The 18,183-nt window shown below is 47.3% G+C and overlaps 1 protein-coding gene and 1 long non-coding RNA gene across 4 annotated transcripts in view; one reads left to right on the plus strand and one right to left on the minus strand.

The window, feature by feature from the left end:
- Window positions 1-7,288, plus strand: part of LOC135324219 (SH2 domain-containing adapter protein B-like) — a 103,016-nt gene extending 95,728 nt beyond the window's left edge. The window contains exon 8 of one of the 2 annotated variants that reach the window (XM_064499993.1): window positions 4,669-7,288. In XM_064499993.1, coding sequence (XP_064356063.1) covers window positions 4,669-4,852 — 184 coding nt within the window. In that variant the 3' untranslated portion in view covers window positions 4,853-7,288. The remainder of the gene's footprint in view (window positions 1-4,668) is intronic. The other variant, XM_064499994.1, reaches the window with a different exon arrangement.
- On the minus strand, window positions 1,594-16,513 carry LOC135324220 (uncharacterized). 2 transcript variants are annotated; one of them, XR_010385575.1, is made up of 2 exons: window positions 13,553-16,513; window positions 1,594-9,622 (listed from the first exon to the last, which is right to left on the minus strand). It is a non-coding gene; the product is annotated as an uncharacterized LOC135324220 (long non-coding RNA). The 2 variants fall into 2 exon arrangements; XR_010385574.1 differs by having other exon boundaries at window positions 13,550-16,513.
- Window positions 16,514-18,183: the final 1,670 nt, after the last annotated feature.

The following is an 18,183-nucleotide window of genomic DNA, read 5'->3' on the forward strand; positions in this document are numbered from 1 at the left end:
ACACCAAGTAGACCATTAGGCTAAATCAGACTGGAAATCATAGATTTCAAACTGGTTTTATATCCCTGTTTGTGTTGAATAGAAGCGCATCTGTTACCCAGTCATAGGATTTGATCTTACAGCATGTTTTTCTTAAGCCCTGGCACTGATACTGATACCAATTCCCCTGTTTATATTGGTATGATCTCTGCAATAGAGGTCCACCTTTAACTGGAACACACCTTCTTTAGAAATGTGATCCAGCTCTATTGAGCTCTATGCATTTTCTGTTGTAATGCTTCTGACTGCCTGAAAACATTTAAATGTGTCCTGTTGGCCCTTCTGATGATTTAAGTATACTTCAAGCCTTACAACCTATGAAATGTAAAATTTAAGTTTGATGTTCATTTGCACCTAGGCAGCCCTGACTCCAGGTTCAGTGAGTAATCTCTTTGTCTTCATTAATTTCATTGCCATGTAGTCTCATATCCTCATTAGTGTTTATCTTGCTGGACCTCCCTCCTGTTTCCTTCATTTTGTGTTTTGCATTTTCCCTGTAATCCCATCCCTGGGCATTGCTGTCAACTTGTACTTTTCTCAGTACCTTTCCGACCAGTAGTGGAGTAAAATCCCGTATGACTATGAGGCCAGGTGACTGTCATGCTTTTTCTGGAGTACTTTGTCTGTGTCCTAGTGGATTTCTAGCTTAGTAACCCTGTCTCTTCCCTTGTTTGTTGCTGAGGGAGATCTTAAGATTCCTGGTGGAGAGACAGGCTTGTTGACTTCAGTGAATGGGCTCAGAAATCTGTGTGTAGCTCCTAGTGTTCAGATGGCTCTGCACTGTTGCCAATGCTTCATCTTTGTTCTATGTACATGAGACTGTTGGTTTCCCCTCCCTTTTCCACACAGACAGAGATACAGTGCTAATATAGAAGTGCTTAAAACAAGGTTGGGGGGGGGGGTGGCGGTAGGGGGAGCTAGCTACAGACATTGGTGGTAACCAGCCACCCCCTCCTTCAGGTTGTGTTCAGTCTGTGTGTAAACCAATTTTTGGTAGTGATTCCACCAAGTCAAGTTACTTCTGTTGGCAGAAAGGAACCCGTGGAGGGCTCAGGGCTAGTTTGTGCAAGCCTAAGATATTGGCCAATGCCACCAGCAGGCAATTAATTTTGATCAGAGACAATAGGAGATTGTAAGATGTTTTTCTTGAAGTTACAGGAAGAAAATGTAAAGAAAGTGTAGGCATCAGGCTACTGACATGTCTGTGGGTGTAGCTGCATGTGGATGCCTCACTGCAGTGTATTTAGTAACACCAACCAAATAAGCTCTTTATTGTGCCCGTTCTACAATTGCCAGACGCGTAACCGTGTGTCACTGCACCATTCCAGTGCCCCTCTGCCTGGTGGGGCTGGCATCTGGAGTGACAGCACAGGATGATAAAACCAGGCTTTACTCAATTTTTCCCTAGCAGGCAGACTCAAATGTACTTGTGGGCTTGCGTGGGTATGAGAGGAGATCTATAAAGATGAATGCTTTTGGATGTTGCTGTCAGTACATATTCAATATGTGCACTATAATAATGAGGTTCAGAACAGATGCTCTGGCATAAAAGTATCACTTTTAGATTATTTTAATCATGCATTTATGGCATGTGAAACAGCACTAGGTGCCACAGTGTGTCTGGTAGCCCAGTATAAACATACACAATATTTACTGATGGTGTTAGTTAATAAGAATGCAGTACACAATTCCTACCTGTCACCCATAACTTATTGTCATTATGACCTTGCAGATTTGTCAGTTGTTTGACTAACTTTAAAAAAATCTTTTATGGTATAAGAACTTTATCATAGCTATGGAGTTGTTTGGTGTCACCATGCAAAGATGGGCAGCTGTTCTCTGTAAATAATTCTGTAGCTGGTTGGATCCTCTGCTTTTTTAAGGCTCTGTTCTGGCTTCTGGTTCTGGCAATGCTTTAAGCAGGGGTTGTACTAGCGACCTCTAGGGATCCCTTACAACCTGAATTATTCTGTGTCAAACTGGATCCTTTCCTTAGATGCTGCTCTGACATGGTCTGCACAGCTCTGCAACTCTGGGTACAGTGTGTGGCCTGTGTTTCCAGGAAGTGACTTTTTAGGTGTCACAAAGCACTTCCTGACTGATGTTGGAGTGTATGGACATATGCTGGCATCTGGCCACTGGCTCTGAAGATGACTGCAGTTTTAACTATTTCCTTCTGTTGATGGTGACTTCAGTAAATTCATTGACATGGAAGCTGAAGCTGGTGATAAAAGGGTTGCATAGGGTACAGATGGTGGGCCCCAAGACCCATGGCTTTGTGATGCTGTCCTATTCTTTTAAGTCCCCTTGGAGTGTTGTCAGGTATCAGCCTTTTTCAGATGTTTGTCTTATGATGATTGTTCCCCAGAGACCTTTTGTTTTGAGGTATATTGCCCCTATTTTCCACAAAGGCAAAGGAAATTATTGTAGTGGCCATACTTATGATTAAGATAAATTGTGTTCAGTTTTTCTGTATAATCTGCTTGCTGAATACTGTACGTTATTCCTCCACACTGTACTTTTATTCTCTCTTCCCATCTGATTATGATAGTGTGTTTTCCTTCCCTTTAAAATTAAGGGGATGTCCTGATTGCTGACTTCATAGCAGAATATCTCGCAGGATGGACTGGGGCCCTTGCCATTAGTTATAGCTAAGATGGCATTATGGCATTTTTCCTTGGCATGTAAAGAGAGGTGTCCCCCACCTTCCCCTTGCAGTAAGTTTACTACTTGCATCAAAATTTCCTTTGGAAACTTTTCTGGAGACCTCTTAAGAGAGGATATCCCCAAAGTCATATAAAACATTTTTTGAAGAGCTTTCAGTTTAACTATAGCCTGACCTTTTTTTGACTCAAGATGACCTTGGCCCAGAGAGAGAGGGGATAGTGAATAGCAATTAGATTTATATATTTCCAGCCAATCCTGTTCAGTACTTAGGCCTTGATCAGTTAGAGCAAATTAGCGAGTAAGCAAAGCTTGCTTTTAAAGAAGAAAACCACTGTCTTAGGAATTCCTATTGCGCCAACAGGCTAACCCCAAAGCTAGATCAAGTTGCTCAGGGCCTTGTCCAGTCACGTTTTGACCATCTCCAAGAATGGGAATCCCACCACCTTTCTGGGCACCTGTCCCAGGGCTGCACCAGTCACAGAGGGAAGAACTTTTATGTCCCACTGGAATGTCCTTGCTGCAACTTGTGCCCTTTGTGTCTTGTCCTTTCGCCGTGCACCTTTGAGAGGAGTCCGGCTCTGTCTTCCCTATAACCCCCCCTTTAGGTAGTGGATGACTGTAACCAGATCTCCCTTTGCCCATCTCTCTCAGCCTCTCCTTATGTCATGTGCTCCAGCCCCCAACAATCATGGTGGCCCTCCACTGGATTTACTCCAGTTTGCCAACATTTCTATTGTACTAGGGAGCCCAAAACTGGACACAATACTCCAGACATTATCTCACCAATGCCAATTAGAGGGGAATAATAATTTCCCTCGACCTGCTGGCTACACTCTTGGTAATATGGCCCAAGATACTGTTGGCCTCCTTTGCCACAAGGGCACACTGCTGACTCATATTCAACTTGTCCACCAGGACCCCCAGATTATTTTCTGCAGAGCTGCTCCCCAGCCTGTATCAGTGCATTGGGATTGTTTCAGCCCAGGTGCAGGATTTTGCATTTGTCTTTGAATTCCATGAGGTATCTGTTTATAATTCCTGGGTCTCATTGTGTTTCATATGGCCCTCATGCGCTTCCATAAGAGGACATGTGGCCTGAAAGGTTGGCCTGTTGTGAGCAAGAGGAGATGCTTCCTTCTCTTAATGGGAACCTCCCAAAGTTACCTATTGCAAGGTCAATGACCCGTATATTGTCCAACCAGATATCTCAGGGCAGCTGGTTACTGAAAAGGCAACAACTGTTCTGGCATGAATTCATAACCATAGCATTTTGCTTGTGCTCTGTGCCTCTTTCTTCCTTGCTATTTTAAAAGCTGCAGCAAGAGAGGAGCATTTCTCTGCTCTGTGAAAGTTGCTGTGCTGTTGCTCTTAGGACTGGGCTCATCTGAAGCTCAGGGAAGTTCTCCTGACTATAGGCACTGGGTCTCTAGAAACATTGGACCATTCTGGGCAGTTGCTGCCAGGGCTGGGTTGGGTATTGCTTGCCCTGAGGAGTCTCTTGCAATGGTGAAGATCTTGCCTCACCCCAGTGAGCCTTTCAGCCTGTATAAGTTGCTGAGAAGAGAGACTTGGTTGGGACTCTTAAAGGCCCCAGCCCATGTCCCCAGCTAGCACTGAGGTAGGGGGCTGGCCAAAGTGGAAGGGGAAAATAGGGGGTGGAGGGGGTGGGGTGTCCTCTGACTAGCCACTGGCTTGGCTCCAGTACAAGGCAGCCTAGGACTTGCCCTGCAGGAAAAGGCTGAAATGTCACAGAGCGTAGGTGGTGAAAACAAAATCTAGCTGTAGCTTCCCTTTCCATCAGGTTGTTGGCAGAGGGGAATGCAGCCATGCTCTTGAACTGTGACTAAGCCATATAAAAGCACCTCTTGCATTGTTATCCTATGTTTCCCTGCAGCATAGAGAAAAGCCTGTCCTGATGCTGCCCTCCTGCTTGCGTGTACTAACTTTTTGCTTTCCTTGCAGGAGCAGCCAAGGCTTTATGCACATGAAACTGATGAAATCCAAAGAGAAATACATCCTGGGTCAGAACAGCCCTCCCTTTGACAGCGTTCCCAAAGTCATCCACTACTACACCACAAAAAAGCTGCCCATCAGAGGAGCAGAACACTTGTCACTTCTCTATCCAGTGGCTGTGCAGACCCTATAATGCTGCAGTCTCCACCCTTTTTCCTGTGGGTGGCAGAGGAGAGATGCACCAAATTCCTTCCCAGAATTCAGCTCTTGAACCTGTGATGGAGAGTGGCTGCCTCTTGTTTCAGATGCGTGGGTTCTCTGCCAAGTCACGTACAAGACTTCTGTGTATGGTACTCATGCTATTGTATGCCCGTAGAACTGTGCTTCTATTTTAAAGAAAGAAATACTGTTTAAATGCAAGGAGAACAGATACCTTCCCAGAGCTTCTCTGTAAATGAAAAATATTTTCAAATCCAAAGATCTGCCTCTGAGGCTTAAACAAAATCAACTTCTCATCAGTAAAGGACTGGTGACATTTTGTTCTCTTGCTACCCTGAGAAACACCTCTGAGGAACACTGTAACCCAACAAAATGCTGAGGCTGGTGCATTTTCCTGGTGGACCTGGGAAGGAGCTGCTTAGCATGTAAGTCCCTGTGGCTCTGTGTGGTCACCCAACTCTGCATTTTTCATACATGGTTTCTTGGGGTAGTCAAAAAACAAACAAACAAATATATATATATGTCTTCTTAGACACATGATCTTAAATAATTCTGTGAGAGCAAACAGTTATTTATGAATAGGGAATGTAATTAAAATAGTGGTTTAATATATGTTTTTATCCTTTTTAATACAATAATAAATCTCTAAGTGTTGTTGCCTTCATTTGCAACTTTCCTTCATAGATGCAGGCAGGTAGTTGTTTGGTGCAGTGGCACCCCAATGTTTAAGTAGTTGGGATTAAGTCATTTTAATGTGAGGGCTGGCATTTATACATATGGGTGATCATAGACCTTCAAAAGGCTTTTGAAGGAAAAATCTTCCCTTGCCCATTTCACCTGAGGTAAATAATCCCACTGAGGTAGCAGACTAAGAGTGCATGTCCAGCTCCCTTTCCACCAAGTCATAAATAACTTCTCCAAGTGAGAGATGCAATATGTAGCAGAACAGAAATTTGGTCCCCCCTGGTGTAAAGGGCATTCTTAGAGTGCATTGTCCTGCCATGTAGCCTTCTGGCTACTGTTTGCTTCCCCTTGTGAGGAGAAGTCCCATGCTATATTTCAGTTGCTGATGGCTGGAAGCACTGCAGAAGCTACTCTATCTCAGTCCTGCCAGCTCAGCACCTACCTACTTGAGAGATGATTGGTACATGTTTCATATGCCTGTTGAATAGGATAAATGACAAACTCTGATTATGCAGAAATGTTGGAACTGAGAAATCAGTAATCTGGTAGTCCTGACCTTGTGCCACCTCCCACCTGTCTGTCTAGAGCTGTATGTTAATCTCTCAACTGTTGGAGCAGTGAGTTGCTTACTTGTAGTTGATGCATTTTACAAACTGCAATAAGGCTGTGAAAATGTCTGTTATTTACTTCAACTTTCTTTCCTACTCTTTCCCTTCATGTATGCTTTGAAATAAGTGCAGATTTGAAAAATGTAACAATAATTGTTGGCTTAATGTTTATAAAATAGTCTAAACACAGAGACCCAGTGAAGATTAGAAGAACAATGATAAATGGAGGAACCTAGTAAGCTAGTCCTTGAAACCAGAGCACATGGAATCTGCTATTCCCTAAGTCCACCCAAGGGGAACAATTAGTGCACCATCCTTGGTAAGAAACAGGGAAACTCCCACTGGGATACTTTTCAAACAAAAGGGGACGATTGCCTAAAGGCATATGTGACTTATTATGGGATACAGGGGAAGAGGATTTGTGGAACGAATAGGAATTATGGGGTGTTCTAAGTGGATTGTGGAAACGTAAAAAACATTATGGGATGTTTAGGGGCAAGACCAAAGGCAGGGAAAGGGAGAGATCAAGGTGGATTGGGGAGGAACAAGCATGAGGAAACAAGGATAAAGGGATAAAAGGAGCCAGTTGCATGTAAAGAGGCTGCTGGTCAGTATGCTTGTCTGGCCATGCCTCGTGCCTGATGAGCGCAGTCTGGCCTGTCTTCTCATTAGACTCCATTTCTAACTATTTTCCTGGGTGAGGGGCTCTCTATTCTGTGTGTGCGTGCGTGTATGGAGGGCTAAGTGCCAGCCACTGGAGTGAGGGCCACAGGTCACAGAGGCCCATGTGTCTGGGGTGCCAGCAACTGGAGAGACATGGACTGCATGCATGTTGTATGTGTATGTCAGTGTGCAATTGCTAGCAAACATCAAGCCAGACTAGCTGTCAAGTAGGATAAGAGGCTTTGGAGCCAAGTATTGGAACAGCTGTAAGTCTGGGCCAGATACTGGAGAGACCAGAGAGTCTGAGAGTTGGCTACCAGAGAGAACATGTCGGCTACTGGTAAGGCCATAGTTCTGAACCAGCTTGTGGAGAGACCTGGTGTGTGTATGTGTCTGTGCATGAGGCAATTGGGAGACCAGGGGATCCAGGGGCTGGATCTATCTACTAGATAGACTGAGTGTCTAAGACCAGCCATTGGAGGGATCCATATTGTATATGTATGTGTATATATATATATGCATATATTTTCCACTAAAAGGCTTTCATCCTGATCAGCTAAAGAAGGGGAAAAGATGAGGCTGTTGGTGCCGTTTGTGCTTGCTTGTGTTTTCTGTCTGTGTTGATCTATGTGGCTGGCCACGTATATATGTATATATGTAGTGTGTGCATGTGTGCCTATTGGGAATACATGCTCAGCCTCACTACTGGCTGGACCTGGGGACAGGAGCTGCAGCAGCCTCACCTCTATCAGCCTACTGGATTTGGCAATTCCTAACAGAAAACCTTGCTAAAGTTGAGCTAAACAACATTCACTGCTCTCCCCTCATCCACTGAGCCAGTCATCTCATTGTAGAAGGCTGTCAGATTGGTCAGGCATGATTTCCCCTTCGTAAATCCATGCTGACTACTCCTGATCACCTTCTTGTCCTTATTGTACTTGGAAATGGTTTCCAGGATTATTTGCTCCATCACCTTCCCAGGGATCAAAGTGAGGCTGACTGGCCTGTAGTTCCCTGGATCTGCCTTCTTTCCCTTCTTGAAGATAGGAGTGATGTTTGCTCTCTTCCAGTCTTCAGGAACCTCTCCTGATCACCATGACCTTTCAAAGGTAATTGAGAGTGGCCTCGCAATGACATCAGCCAGCTCCAGATGGGCTTTGACTTTCCTAACTCCATTCCTGCACACTCGGGCAATGTCTCTGTATTCCTCCTGGGTCCCTTGTCCTTGCTTCCAGCTCTTGTACGCTTCCTTTTTATGTTTGAGCTTAATCAGGAGCTCCTTGTTCACCTGTGCAGGCCTCCTGGCACCTTTCCTTGATTTCCTGCTCACCAGGATGGACCATTCTTGAGCTTGAAGGAGGTGGTCCTTGACTATCAACCAGCTCTCCTGGACCTCTCTTCTCTCCAGGGCTGTCTCCCTTGGGATTCTTCCAAGCAGGTCCCTGAAGAGGTAAAAGTCTGCTCTCCTGAAGTCCAGGGTTGTGATTCTGCTTTTTGCCCTGCTCCCTCCTTGCAGGATCCTCAACTCCACTATCTCATGGTCACTGCAGCCAAGGCTGCCCCCAACTTTCACATCCCTGGCCAGTCCTTCCTTGTTTGGAAGTATCAGGTCCAGCAGAGCATCTCCCCTTGTCAGCTCCTTGATCACCTGTGTTAGGAAGTTGTCCTCAATGCACTCCAGACACCTCCTGGATTGCTTGTGCCCTGCTGTGTTGTCCCTCCAGCAGATATCGGGGTGGTTATAGGGTCTTTGTTTGCCAAAGAGAAGACCTGAACTTTCACCACCTTTGTTGAAGAGGTCGGTGTGCTATTCATTCCCTGCTGGAAACAAGTTTCAGCCCAGGCTCAGTCCCTGCTGCTGAAAAGCTTCTCAGAGGGAAAAGTTACCAACCTTTGTGAAAGTTTTCATGAGCTCTTGGGAGAGTGATATTCAGTTTTCATTGAACCATGCACAGTTTTCTGTGGGCTTAAGCAAATGAAACCCATCGAGAAACGATGTCAGTTGTTAGCAGTCTGAGAGGAATAATCAGGCAATTGGTTATTGTTTTTAATATCTGGCTTCAGCCTGTGGCTTTTCAAAGTGATTTTTACAAAGTGACTCATTTGGTTTTAAAACACTCTCAAATAAACAAGGTGGAGGGAGAAAGGACCTTTTCGCTGATGTTCTCCTTTAAAATAATGGGCAGACAGTGCTGCAGCCTAGCAGGTAGTGGGGAAATACTGGCTGTTTCAGGAAGGGCAAGGTCAAGCCTGACAGAAATGGGCACCAATACATTTGCCACTGCATTTTGTGACCCAAGGCCATCTAACTCTTAGCGTCTTCCATTTACTCCCTTCTGAGCAGGGCTGAGTTATCATCCTTACCTATATGACTCAAACCTGTAAATACTTTGCCCTCATCTGCTGAGCTACCTCATTTTTTCATCACCTGGCTATAAACCTTTGGGCAGAGGTTCTAAGGCATGGCTGCTCCATCTATCAGGCCCATGACTAGATGGATTGCCCAGCTCCTTGCTCATTCTTTGCACAAGGGATACAACAGGTACCCCCCCCCCCAACCTCTCCTCCCCTCCAAGTCTGAAAGACTAAACACCACCAGGTTGACCCAGCAAGTCACTGCCCCATGCCTCAGTTTCCCCAGCTGTCAAATTGAGATACTGCTACCTCCTTGTGAATGGCTGTGGTGAAAGTAAAAGGTCTGTCTTACCTGGAGGACTCTATGCTCTGACCAAACACTTACGTCTTGTGACTTCCTGATTGAGTCCAATCTGCCCAGATGAAGCAAATACCTGAAATAATAGCAAAATGGAAGTTTGTTTACTGCAAGTGTTATTATGCAACAGCCACTGGAGCACAGCTTTGTCAGAGCTTGCCCTCACTTCATAAATGAATGTGAATCAGAACTCTGCGCATACACCCCTCCTCCAGGCCCTTGGTCCAGGCAAAACGTGGTCACGCCATGCAAATCAGCCAGCATTGCTGGGAGGACAGAGCAGAGCTGAAAATGGGCTAAAATCAGCTCAAGGTGCCTGAAGTTGCACTGTCCTGGTTCCAGCATCATCTTAGGGGGAGAGGGAACATGTGCTAGGTCTTTGCCTGGTGCTACTGCTTCACCTACTGTGCTGGGGTGGAGGCAAAGACCAGAAATCCAAGGCTCCTCCAACCAGCAATGCAGGAGCTAGAGCCAATGCTTGAGGAGTCCTGAGGCCCCCAGCCATTAGCTACCTCACAACTATGGCCCAGGCAGTTCCCTTATTCACTGAAATCTCCCTAGGAAACAACTGGACCAAAGCAAAAGGATGACGAAAGGAATCCCTGGGCCTTTTTTGCTATGCTCACCAGACTCCATCTTGAATGGCTTTCATCCAAAGGCAGAAACCATGCAGGCTACCTGCAGAAAGGCCTTGAAGCAGCCCTTGGGCTTTTTGCCTGAAGGATCTCAAGACAGCAATGGCTTTACCAGGGCCCACACCAGTACTGATGGGTGGGAGACTAGCATCCTGGAGAGAGATTATCTGATGCCTTCATTGGGAGCTGCAGGAATTCAGGAATCCTTTCTTTGGGCATCAAGCGTGGAAGAACAGTGGAAGAGCAGCACAATTTCTCCACCATGGGATCTGTCTCTTTAAATGTATTCTGCAACCATGTCTTCTGGTTGCATGGGGTTGGGCAAGTGACTGCCAGTTTTGGGTGTTCTTTCTAGTACTGTAAGTCATGTTGCATCAAGGATTCAAGGAAATGGAAGCAAGGATTCAAGGAAATGGAAGCAGATCCAGGTAGATGATTAACTGGGGAGAGCAATCATTTCTGCCATTGCCAGCACCTCTGGGTGGGAGTGGAGGATATTCAGGAATATCACATGTATATCCTCTAACAGCACCAGCTTCTCTTCCTGCTGGCATGCTTCCCTCTGTCCCCCACATTGACATCTTCCAGCAAAGCCTATCACTGGCCAAAGTCTCCTCCCCCCCCCCCCACCCCGACTCCTTCTAGAGCTCTGCTACACCATGCTCCCAAGAATGGGAATCCCTTTGATTCACTCAGCTATGACAAACAGTTGTGTTACATCCCAGTTTTACCAGGCCCATTAGCCAGGGAGAAGACCACTGCTGGATAGAACCAGGAGCTTCTGGAACTCAAAACACTGAGCTGCTTCAGGTTTGCCAAAGCTTCATACTGTCATGGGTGAGACAGCGTAAATGACAACCCTTAGTGGATCTGGATATTGGGGTTTAAGAACCAACAAGATCAGAGCTTTTACTGTACTTGATTATTTCACACACTCCCTCACTCGTGACCCCCCCCCCCCAAAAACCTTCCTTCTATGGCATTATGTTCACTAGGGTCTCAACTTCCCTCCCCATCAGGGAAATTGCTGCTGGGCCCGAAAGGTCAAGCAGAAAGTCGTTTTGGGTCTGTGCTGTGCAGCTGGTTGCAGTTACCAGTCTCAGGTGTTACTGGCCAAGGTCCCTGGGCATCCCCCAGCATTTTTCCCCACGAAGTTCTGCCACTTCCAGGATCTTTCCTCCATCCAGGATCTTCACCTTCATCCTTCCAGGCCTATAAGCCCCCAGTTTTCCCAGTCTAGATAGTCTATGTGCAGAAGCACAACATATGAACAGCATCCTAATTGGTGGTTCTGTCTCATGTCTCTTTAGTAAATGGAGGATTCAGGACGTGCCACTTTTGTTTAGTCCAGCTGTTATCAAAATTTACAGTCAGCCCATACCAGTTGTAGCTAGCAAGTAGCAGGCTTGTGCTTGAGAGTTCAAAAGTTCAGTTTCAGACATTCGAGCCCCCCCACATGCATACACTTATCTATCGCCTGTCAGCATTCACAATTTCAGCTATTTTTTGCCTACCACATGTACCAGGGAATCATGTCAACTCATGACAAAGTGTGGAGAGGCCCAAGGTGTAAAAATCAGGGGGGGGGGGGGGGGAGGGGGGGGCAGGCTGTCTCTCAAAATGAGCAGGTTACCCAGTGAGAACAGGGCTCCCCACCCAGGCCACCTCTCTGGACCATGGCTGGTTTTCTACACACATCAGAATGAGGCCAAAGCAATGTTTGCCCTCCTCAGTGAATTTCATTGTGGCAACAGCACTGAGGGCTGATGGACAAGCTGTATTGATTTCCTGTCTCAGTGCTTAGCACAGGATTATTTAACTAAGTCCACCTATCATATTCCAAGGCTCACAGCCACCACCACGGGGGGGGGAAGCTCAGCATTGACACAGGGTTGAGACCAACTTGGAAACAAAACCAGCATCATAGCTCTCCAGACCATGATGAGCAGGAGTGCAATGCTGCGGGGGTGGGGGGGTGGAGGGAAGATGCTCCATTTGCCACCTGGAAAGCTGGCTCCTGCTGCATGGTGGGCAGGAAACTCTCCCCCCAATTCTCTCCAGGTTGTGGGACCTGGTCTGGGCCCTGGGCTCTTGAAGGTGGTTGTTTTATCTGCTCAGATTCTCTGCTGACTTCTTTGACATGCCTGTTCTCTCCTTACCATCTGTCTGGGGAAAAGAGGCACACAGGGCAATTAGGGCTTAAGACAAAGGTAGTTTTCTGCTTAGGGTCACTGGAGTAGACAAGAAGTGATTGAATTGGGCATAAGTTGCAAGGTTTCAGTAGGAGCAGGCTGCAGTGGTGACCTGTGTGGGAGGAGAACATGAACTGCCATGTGCCAGTCAAAACTGCTTCCAGCTATCTCTGGAACCAATGTAAACAACCCATTGTGCACCAAAACTTCAGCCAATCAGAGGAGCACAGAGCACCCCTGTTCAAATATATTTAAGAAAGAGTGACACCCATTAGAAGGAGAAGTTCTTGAGGAGATGCCACTGAGGAGACTGCTGAAGAGATGGCTGGAGATGCACTCTTGGAAGGAGGCGCTCCATGACAAAGGAGGTACACCTTTTAGAGGACTGCAGCCCATGCAGGACCCATGCTGGAGCAAGTACACCAGTAAAGAGACTGTGGCCCATGGGCACCCCATGCCGGAGCAGGGACACTTAAGAAACAGAGTGGCAGGAAAGCCAGCAAGAAGCACAGAGTGGCAGAAAGAAACCAATAAGCACAGAGCAGTAGCTGGTAACAGTTATGCATACGACGCAACCTCTTGCGCTGCCTGTTGCCTCACTGGAGGAATTGGGAAGGACTGAGTGTAACGTGTGGTGAACATAAAGGAAGTTGAGACTAGGAAGGTGGGGGAGGGTAGATGTTTGGCTTAAGTTGAGCCTGGGGAAGGGGGGGGGGGGAGGGAAGGTGTTTATTAAGTGTTCCCTTAATTGTTTATGTTCTCCTTTTCTCAACACCCAAATCAGTGATCAGAATTTAGTGTCAATCAGCAATAAATTAAATTAAGTAAAAATTCCCTGAGTCGAGACTGTTTTGCTTGTGACAATGCTCAGTTGCTCTCAGGCCACCACTCTTGGTTTGGCTGCTGAAAGCTCATTTTGGTGACAAAGCAGATACTGTCAGGAGCTCCAACATAATGCATCACAGTGCACACATGCTCCCTGTCCTGATCCAATATCGGGGGGGGGGGGGGTTCATTACGATCCCAAGGACGAGATTAAGACGTTAAAACTGGTCAAATATCGTACAACCTTTTAACTTTATTTTCCACGGAGTGGGGAGAAAAGGTGGGGAAAGGCAAAGGGGAGGAAAGAGAGAAAGAGAGAGAGAGAGAGAGAGAGAGAGAAAGAGATATCACCACCCGTGGATCCAGCGGCGTCCCGTTGGTCCTCTTCACCCTGGGTGTAAATTTTAGCGATGCGCGTGCAGTAATTACAACTCGAGCAGGGTCCGACCCTAGGTTCCCACTGAAAAGTTCAGAGCCAAATCAAGGCAAATTAAATAAATAAATTGTAATGACACGCGTGCAGTAGTTACAGCTCGAGTTGGGTGCCTCCGAAGAGGGACCCCGAACAAAGAAATCCCTGGGCAATTATAGCTTTTTCAAATTAAGTTTCCCGCCCCTCACACGGTAGTTCAGACCAATAGTAATTTTTGGGTCTGGGGTCTCCTGCTCCCTATTGGGTCTCATCGTTGTTCCCAGGCAGGCTGCTTTTCTCCCTTATCTTTACTGTTGCGGTTTCTGCTGACGGATGTGTTTTGATTCCTCGGGTTCTGCCCTTCTTTCTCAGGGCCCTGACCAACAGGTGTTGTTCCAGCAATTAGCACTGCCCCAGCAGTGACATTAGGTGTTATCTTCCAAGGTCCTGAAGAAGAGGATATAATCCAGACCCCCCCTAATTAACACTGTTTCAGCAGTGAGGGGAGGCTTTGTTTCCCAGGGTCCTGGCGCCCAAGCAGGCCTCACTTCAAAGCCTTGACATCCTCCCTCCCGGAGTGTGACACACAGGAATGCAAACTGCTTGTAACTCCCTTATCTTTCCAGTCTGCACCAGCTCTGGGGCCCTTTCTCACTGAACTAGGGAGTGCGGCCTAAGGCTTCAGCAAATTTAGCTACTCATGCTAAGCAAGTTTTATAAAAGTTGTGCTAAGTGGCAGTAATTTGCAGTCCAGGTCCCAAAGTCTCTGTCCGATCGTGCCCTGGTTCGGCGCAGGCTCGGTGTGTCCTGAGTGGTCGCAGGGAGACCGTTTCAGGGGTCGCAGCAGCTCAGTCCTGTTTCCGCCGGGAACAGATGGCTTGTTCGGGGTTATGGTTTGCTTGCACCTTACGTACCAAGAAATGTTTAAGGCAAAAGTTCACTCATCTGTCCACCACACTCCCAGACCAGGATAGGGAACATGAAGTCACAATGCGATACACACAGCCCTCTCAGTCCATAGGGTAATGTCACCTGTGACCTGCTATCAGGAGGATCTGTGAGGGTTCTCTGCGCTACAGTGGGTTCTTCCTCCAGGCCAATGACTCCTCACCCTGCAGTTCAGCCATGGTGGGGTTTAATGATGCATTCAACCATTTGTGGCATGTCTCTAAATATGAATTTCCATTTCATAGAAATGCCCGCAAAGCCCTTCCCAACACCCAGTGACAAGCTTGAGGCCTGCAGCAGAAGATTGTAACATGGCAGTGAGTGAGGCAGAAAAATCTGGGACATGGACAATGTCCTAAGGTCCTGTGATAGTGGGGATTCATTAACTAAATCTCCCAGGTGATCTTGGGATGGGAACACCCAATGGGAGAAAGCAACAAGTATCTCCAGTACTTCAGGGAACTGCAAGAAAAAACAATGGCCCAGGAGCCATGTTATACATCAATGGGGAAAATACATTTCTTCTTGGCCTTTTAGGTCAGCTTTTCCACAAGGCCTACCAACACAAGGGCACTGTGCCAACCTCTCTCCCATGCAGGCATAGGAGTCTCTGAGCCTGGGCCAGAAAGGTCCTTCCAGTCTTAAAATCCATGACTGAAGCCCATCCCTTCTCTTGACCTTTCCACAGTAGGGTTTGGACCTTTGCACTGTGTTCTGGGGCCCATCAAGAGGCAGCGTTTGGCTTCAGCAATGCACTTTAGGATAGTTCGTCTAGCTCTGTGTACCTTCTTACAGCCATCTTGCCTGACACCAGCCCTCTCTTCCAGAGACTGCGGAGCTCAACTACAGTTCATCTTACCGAGCAAGTGAATATTCAGACATGTCCAGCACAAGACAAATGCCTTTCTGTGTCTCTTCCCAAGAGCTTGGAGAGGCCAGCTCCTCCTGGGGGAGGCAGGAGGTGACAGTTTCTGAAAAGCCAATCTCTATCCTTCTGTGTGCCCACATGCTGGTACTGGTGTGACCCCCCCGGCATCTTGCTGTTGTTACATCAAGGCCCATCAGAATTTCCCAGCTGCAGAAGAAAATGGCTCACCTGCTCTTGCTCAGCAAAATTTGACCCCTGCTGAAGGTACTAAAGGCTCTTCGACCTCAGCAGTCTGCAGCTCTCTGGTTCCATCTCCTGTCCCCTTCCTTCAGTGAATTAGAGCATCAGTTCAAGTGTTTGAGCCTGAACAGGAATGTGCCAGATCCATGCAAGAGCTCAGCCAGGCAGAGCTGGTATTAAAGAGATTTGCCTGTTCCTGTTTAAAGATGGACATGTCTAGATTTATGTCATAATCAATTGTAAGAGCATGAGATTTGTACAGCTGCCTCTCCCCGCACCCTCTACAAGGGGCACTGTGAAGCCTGGATGACAGACAAGGAAGAGAGGGGACCAGTGGATGATCATTCTCCCTGCAGAGACTCTGTAAGCCGCCATGCCCCCCCCTGCACAGCTGCTAAGGGAAGTCTCACATGGTTAGGGCTCAATAAGTACAGGAGGTTGTGGAATGATCAGCTGGGTTAAAAGGGACTAGGCCAATTCCTGGACAACAAGCCTATAAAGTGATACTAAAGAGACTAGGCAGGGATGTCCCCTCTAACAACCTCAATGATTGTGGGTGATGGGGGAGTATGAGGGGATGGGACCATACAGAGTGGCAAGGCTTGTGTGTTCTCCCTAAACAGCCTCTCCTACTGCCACTGTCAGACAGTACTGGGCTACCTGGACCACTGGTCTGACCCAGGAGGGCAGTTTTTATGTTCTTCCATGCTGATGTGGGAGGTTCCCTGAAGGATACCAGAGGTTTGGTGGTGGCATGGAGATGTGGGGAAAGGCTGGGAGGAGCTGTCTCATCAACTTCTGTGAGTGTTCACACTGGATTTTTTTCACCTGGCTCCTCCTCCACCAAACATCGGGGGGGGGGGGGGGGGGGGGGAAATTGAGCCCTCCTATGGTTGGGCTGGGTTCTGCCAAACTTTGACTTGGTAGAGGGCAGAAGGGAGATAAAAGAAGGTGTGAAGGCCATTTTGAGCCCTTTAGGAAACCCTCCCTGTCACCTTCTCTGCCCCACCCCCACAGCATCCTTGTATCCAAGCTGGGATCTTATGGTTTAGGTGGGTGGACTACTAGATAGGTAAAAACCTGGCTGGATTGTTGGGCTCAAAGGGTAGTGATTAATGGTTTGTACTCCCTCTGGAAGTTGGTTACAAGTGGAGTACCTCAAGGGTCTATCCTGGGTCCTATCCTATTTAATATCTTTATCAATGATTCGGAGGAGGAGAAAGAATGTTGCCTCATCAAGTTTGTGGAAGACAGAAAACGGGGGGGGGGGGGGGGTACAGTCAATATGCTTGAAGGCAGGGCTGCCATTCAGAGGGACCCAGACAGGCTGGAGGAATGGGCCAACAGGACCCTCACGAAATTCAACAAGGCCAAATGCAAAGTCCTGCACCTGGGATGAACTAACCCTTTGCAATGGTACAGGGACTGACTGGCTTGGGGAGCAGCTCTGCTGAAGAGGACCTGGGAGTCCTGGTGGACAGTAGGCTAAACATGAGCCAACAGTGTGCCCTGGCAGCAAAGGCGGCTAACAGCATCCTGGGCTGTATTAACAGGAGCATAGCCAGTAGATCAAGGGAAGTGATTATCCCCCTCTACTCAGTACTTCTTAGACCACATCTAGAATACTGCATCCATATTTGGGTCCCCCAATAAAGGAAAGACATTTATAAACTGGGGTGAGTTCAATGGAGGGCCACCCAGATGGTCAGGCGGCTGGAGCACATGCCCTGTGAGGAGAGGCTGAGGGAGCTGGGCTAGTTCAGCCAGAGAACAGAAGGCTTAGGGGGGCCTAATAGCAGCTTTCCAGTACCTACAAGGTGATTATCAAGAAGATGGAGCCAAGCTCTTTACTGAGGTGCATGGTAGGAAAGCAAGAGACAGTGATCATAAACTGAAACAGGGGAGGTTCTGCCCTGATATATGGAAGAAAACTTTTCATCATGACAGTCAAGCAGTAGAACATGTTGCCTGGTGAGGTTGTGACATCTCCATCCTTGGAGGATTTCAAGACCCGACTGGACCAAGCTCTGAGCAACCTGGTCTGAATTCATTGTTGACCCTACTTTGAGCAGGAGATCAGACTAGAGACCTCCTGAAGTCCCTTCCAACTGGAGTGATTCTATGATTCTATGTTCTCGCCCTATGCATGCCTGGGTGCTGCAGAGACTTCCCACAGAGGAGAGGTTTTAGGGTCAGCCAGAAGGGCACAATAGAGCTGGGATGAAGAGAGGAACCGTGTACAGTCAGTGCATCTTGAGAGACACTCAAGTCCAAGCCTGGCTCACTGTGTTCATAAGGCTATGCTCATCTGGAGGCTTCAAGGAACACTAGGGGAGAAAGCACCTGCAATGTGTGCTTTTGCCCTCACGTATATCACCTAGCTTGGGAGTGACAACAGATCGCAGTAGCCGAATGAACCCTGAAGAGAAAGCTCTGAAGCTGTGGGCCTCAAAGGCTGATGGGATATGTATGGTTGGAGCTCAAGCTTTTCCAGGCAGATTGTCAATATCTCGGGAT

Source organism: Dromaius novaehollandiae, chromosome W, assembly GCF_036370855.1.
Source record: "Dromaius novaehollandiae isolate bDroNov1 chromosome W, bDroNov1.hap1, whole genome shotgun sequence".
NCBI classification, from domain to species: domain Eukaryota; kingdom Metazoa; phylum Chordata; class Aves; order Casuariiformes; family Dromaiidae; genus Dromaius; species Dromaius novaehollandiae.